The sequence below is a fragment of the Prunus dulcis genome, chromosome 1 (assembly GCF_902201215.1).
Source record: "Prunus dulcis chromosome 1, ALMONDv2, whole genome shotgun sequence".
Taxonomy (NCBI): Eukaryota; Viridiplantae; Streptophyta; class Magnoliopsida; order Rosales; family Rosaceae; genus Prunus; species Prunus dulcis.
In genome coordinates this window covers 9,759,493-9,764,970 of record NC_047650.1, presented here as the reverse complement: position 1 = coordinate 9,764,970, position 5,478 = coordinate 9,759,493, and the positions used below count along the sequence as shown (strand labels likewise).

Genomic DNA, 5,478 nt, shown 5'->3' with positions numbered 1-5,478 from the left:
TTCTTTCTGGATTTATTCTGCTTTCTCTTTTCTAATCTTTTGCTTTTGTTCTGTCCAGCTGGGAGTCCTTCTCCTCCTCCCACTAAGTTAAAAAAGCTTAAGAAGAAGGGTGAAGTGGAGTACTTTGCCGTAGAAGAGGCCGCAGCAATCCCGGTCAGTCCTTCTGGGACGGATGACGAGCTGCGAGAAGCTTTTGAGGAGGTGGAGCAGGAAAAAGAGCTGCAAGAGCTAGAGGAGGTGCCCCAAAAGAAAGTGGCAGCGCTGGAAGACGAGGTGAGTTTTGGTCTGAGATTTGCATTAGTTTCCTCTCTATTCCATTCCTTCTGTTCTGAACCCCGTTCCTGCAGGAGGAAATTCCTGCTGAGGTGATTGCAGAGAGCATTGCCTTGGCGCAGAAGCAACAAAAGGGTCCAGGTGCTGAGCTGACCAGTTCAGAACTGGCTCTTTTTGAGGATGCTGAGGCAGAACACTCCACTGCTGTTCCAGAGGCCGAGGATCGAGTGGAGCCATCTATATCAGACCCTGTGGATCAGGCAGAACTAACCGTCGTGGTTCCAGAGGCTGAAGTGGGAACAACTGCAGCTGCTCCGGTGGTTGTGGTAATTTCCTTCTCAACTTGTTCATGTTTTTGTTGTTCTGTCTGTTCTGCCTGTTCTAACAGTTGCAGTCTTCCCAGGTGGAGGTGCCTAAGGCCACTGGTGTTCTGGCCGCTGTATCCAGCCCCCTGAAGCCTCCTATTGTCGCTGTAAGTTTTCATAACCTTTGAGCCTCTTATTTATTTTTTACTTTCTGCCTGGTTCTAACTTATGCTCTCTTCTGCAGATGCCAATCCACTCCTTTCCAGGATCATCTGCTACGGCTTCTTTCGCTGACCCAGAACTGGAAGAGTTTGAAGCGATGGACCTGGATGCTCAACTGGACAAGCTGGAAAACCTCAGCTCTCCTCCGAGCAAGGCAAAGCCTAGAGCAGTGCAGGAGGCCATGGAGAGGTTAAAAATCTGGCAGTCCACTGAGCTGGAGTTTGATGAGGATAAAGGGGTTCTAGATCAGCTGATGAAAGATCTGGACCTGCTGCATAGACAGAACATGGCTCCAAAGCCTATTCTTGAGATGGGCCTAAGCTTGGCCAGAGATGTGCTTAATCTGCACGATCGCTATGAGGATCTCAAGCCTACCTTCAAGACCTCTGAGTTCTGCAAAGCTACACATGAAGCCAATCTGGCTGACTTTGCTAGGCAGAAGGTAGAACTGGACCAGATGGTGGCTGGATATAAGGAGGCCAAGGCTACTGCGGATAAGTTGGAGAAGCAGATTGAAGAGCTTCAAAAACAACTGGCAGAGTGCAGGGAGGGGCAGAACAGGCTTGGGACTGGACTGAGTTCCAAGACCAAGGCCACCTTCCTGGTGCAGAGCATGGTTGCAGCCTCCAGGCCAGCTTTGGAGATTGCAGAAGCCTCGATCCACCAAGGGGTGTTGCTCCAGAAGGAACTATCTGTCAAAAAAGCGAATCTGCAGGAAACCCTTAGAAAACTAGGATTTTAGTTTTTAGTTTTTATTTCTGTTTCTTTATTTACCTGGACAAATTTGCCGCTATGGTGGCTATTTAAATAAAGTTTGTTCTGCTTCTTTTTCAAAACAGCATCTTACTACTTTCATTCACCCTTGATGTAACAAAAACAAAACTTTGGAAGTAAAAAACGAAACAACTTTAAAGCAAAAATGGATTCATGAAATAGACAAAGTTAGCCTTGTTCTTTTCCTATCCCGGGATCTGTCTGTACAGCTTGTGAATCCCACATGGTTGGGTAGAACTTCTTTAACCATTTGCCATTGATTGGGGCATTGTGAATAACTCCATCTCTGTCCTGCAACCTATATGCCCCCATTCCGAGGATCTGGTTAATCACAAAAGGACCTTCCCACGTGGGTGACCATTTTCCATAGCCAGCTATGTGTGCTCCAAGGGGCAGAATCGCCTTCCAGACTATCTCTCCCTCTTCAAAACTCTTATCTCTGACCCTTTTGTTGTATGCCCTTGACACAGCCTGTTTTCCTGCTAAGAGTTTGTTGAGGGTGTCAATTCTGCTTGCATCCAATTCTTCTAATTCAAGTAGCATGGCTTGAGAGTAGTCTTCTCTGTGAGACCGTGCTGGTGAGAAATTCTAAGAGACTGGACTGCTATCTCCATGGGCAGAATTGCATCATGGCCGTAGGTCAGGGCATAGGGAGTCATGCCAGTTGCTTCTCTTTTGGAAGTTCTGTATGCCCACAAAGTCTCCGATAACTTTTCATGCCACTGCTTTGGATTCTTCTCCAGCATCTTCCTGATGATATTGATAATCACCTTGTTACTTGATTCTGCCTGTCCATTAGCTTGAGCATAATAGGGGGTAGATTGAAGCAGTTTGAATTTGAATGCTTCTGCCATATCTAGCATATCCCTAGATATGAAAGAAGAACCCCTATCAGTTGTGATTGATTCTGGAATGCCGAATCTTTGTATGATCTGTTCTTCTATAAAGGTGATGATCTCTTGAGAAGTTGTGGTTTTGATTGGCTTGGCCTCTACCCATTTGGTGAAATAGTCTGTAGCAACAATGATAAAACAATGCTGCTGGCTGCTGGCTGGATAGATTTTGCCAATGAGATCCATTGCCCATCCCCTAAAAGGCCATGGTTTCACCACTGGATTCATGGGAACAGAAGGAGCCTGCTGGATTGGGCCGTGCCTTTGACAAGCTTCACATCCCTTAGAATAATTGATGCAATCCTTCAACATGGTTGGCCAGAAGTAGCCATACCTTCTAATTAACCAGCACATCTTTCTTCCCCCTTGGTGAGCCCCACAGATCCCCTCATGGGTTTCTCCCATGACTTTCATATATTCTGTCTTTCCGAGGCACCTTAATAGTACCTCATCCTTACTTTTTCGGACCAAATCTTCATTCCACATGAGGTAGTTTGTAGCCATGATTCTGACTCTTTTCTCAGAGGGCAGAGTGGGATATTGCAAGTAAGTCATGATAGGCTCCCTCCAATCGTCTTTAGTGATTAAGGCAGAATTGACTTCTATCTCCATTCCTCTAGTCAGAACTGACGGTAGACTTTTTCTTCCTATCTTGATGATCCTCTGGACGCAGTCTTCGGGCATTTGTATGCCTGATGCCATCTGAGCCAGTTCATTGGCTGCAAAGTTCTCTTCCCTTGGGATGTGTTCCCAAGTAGCTTCTCTAAATTCTGTCAACAGATTTCTAGCTGCTACTAGATATACAGCCAGGGAAGGATTCAGACACTTGTATTCTCCAGCAATTTGTTTTAAGACAAGCATTGAATCTCCCAGGATTTCCACGGATTGGACTCCTAATTCTACCAACATTTCCAACCCTATGATCAAAGCTTCATACTCGGCCCTGTTGTTGGTGCATTGGAAATCTAACTGGAAGGAATAGCAATGTCTGATCCCCAAAGGTTCTTCCAGAACAACCCCAGCTCCTGAAGCCTTATCTGTCTTTGATCCATCAAAATATAGTTTCCAAGGTGTAAGATGAATCGAATAGATTGGATTGTTAAGGCAAACATGAGCCCTAGTTAGTAGATTTGCATTTGCTATGTCCAAAGAGTCCATGTTTTCAATTTCCTCTCCTGGGTGATCTGCTAGGAAGTCTGCCACAGCTTGCCCCTTGACAGCTTTCTGGGGGACATACCTGAGGGTAAATTCTGTTAAAGCCAAAGTCCATTTCCCAATTCTGCCTCTCAGCATTGGTCTTGTCAACATATACTTGATCAAGTCTGTCTTGGCGATGATATAGATAGTGTGTGGCAGCATATAATGTCTGAGTTTTACAGCAGTAAAATACAAGGCCAGACAAAGCCTTTCTATTGCGGAATACCTTCTCTCCACTTCTGTCAGTGTTCTGCTTAGATAGTAAACTGCCTGCTCCTTTCCTTCCTTGTTATCCTGGACTAGCAGACTTCCAATGGATAACTCTGATGCAGATACATAGAGTTTGAGTGGTCTGCCTCTCTTTGGTGGGGACAGAACTGGTGGATTTGAGAGGTAGTCTTTTATCTCCTGGAAAGCCTGCTGGTGCTGTTCTTCCCATTTGAATGTTTGTTCCTGTTTTAGTCTTAACAGGGAAGAAAAAGGCTGAATCTTTCCTGCGGAATTAGATATGAATCTCCTTAGAAAATTGATTTTTCCTAGGAGACTCTGAAGTTCCTTTTTGTTCCGAGGTGGTAGGGCTTCCATGATGGACTTTGCTTTATTCTTGTCAACTTCTATGCCTCTCTGGTGAACCAAGAATCCTAAGAAATTTCCTGCCTGGACTCCAAAAACACATTTTTTGGGGTTCATTTTTAGCTCGTGCTGCCTCATTCTTAGGAATGCCTTCCTTAGACTTGATATGTGGTTTCCTTCCTCGGGGGACTTAATCACCACATCATCTATGTACACTTCTAAAGAATGTCCTATCATATCATGAAAAATGGAATTCATTGCCCTTTGATAGGTAGCACCAGCGTTTCTTAAACCGAAAGGCATTACAGTATATTCGAAAGCACCTATATGCCCTGGACACATGAAGGCTGTCTTGTGGATGTCTTGTTCTGCCATCATGATCTGGTTATAACCTGCATTGCCATCCATGAAAGATAGCATCTGGTTATGAGCAGCTCCGTCTATTAGCATGTCTGCCATTGGCATAGGATATTCGTCTTTGGGAGATGCTTCATTCAAATTCCTGTAATCCACACATATTCTAACTACCCCTGTTTTTCTTTTGAGGACAGGTACAATATTTGCTAGCCAATCGGCATAGATGGCTGGTCTGATGAATCCTGCCTTGAGCAGCCTTTCTATCTCTTCTTTGACCTTTAGTTCTGTGTCCATAGACATTCTTCTCCTGGCCTGTTTAACTGGAAGGTAGCCATCTTTGATTGGTAGTTTGTGCTCTACTAGCTGTCTGTCCAGTCCTGGCATCTCGTGATAGTGCCAAGCAAAACAATCTCTGAACTCCTGCAAAAGTGCCATGAGTTCAGACTTGAGTGGTTCTTCTAAGAGTGTGCTGATGAAAGTAGGTCTTGGATCTTCTTCTGTCCCTAAGTTTATTTCTTGTAGAGGATCCTCCACTTCTGGCAGGGAGTCATCCAATGCTGCTGGTGCAAAATCTAATACTTCCTCCTGTAAAACTTCCTCTTCTTGCTCCTTCGTACTTTCGTGCGTGAATTCTGCCATATTGGTGGCTGGATTCTGCATAAAAAACTTCCTTTCTTCCCAGTATATCAACAATCTTTTTGTGATGGATCGGATTGTTGCAGCTCGATCCTTGTTCAGTTGATTGGGACTAATCATCAGAGTTCTTAGCGTAGAAAGGTCTATTCCAGTCCTCCAGAGAATTGGCTAGACCTTCTTCAATGAGCCTTTGGGCCGTGACACCATGGGGGCGGCCGTTCTGGTTGACTCCAGAGAAAGTAAAAGGA

General features: G+C 44.9%; 1 protein-coding gene across 1 annotated transcript; it reads right to left on the bottom strand.

Annotated features, from left to right (window-relative positions):
• Positions 1-1,742: 1,742 nt before the first annotated feature.
• LOC117638438 lies at positions 1,743-5,233 on the bottom strand. The gene is made up of 2 exons (XM_034373588.1): positions 2,146-5,233; positions 1,743-2,053 (listed from the first exon to the last, which is right to left on the bottom strand). The coding sequence occupies exons 1-2, from the start codon at positions 5,231-5,233 to the stop codon at positions 1,743-1,745; spliced, it is 3,399 nt and encodes a 1,132-aa protein (XP_034229479.1).
• Positions 5,234-5,478: the final 245 nt, after the last annotated feature.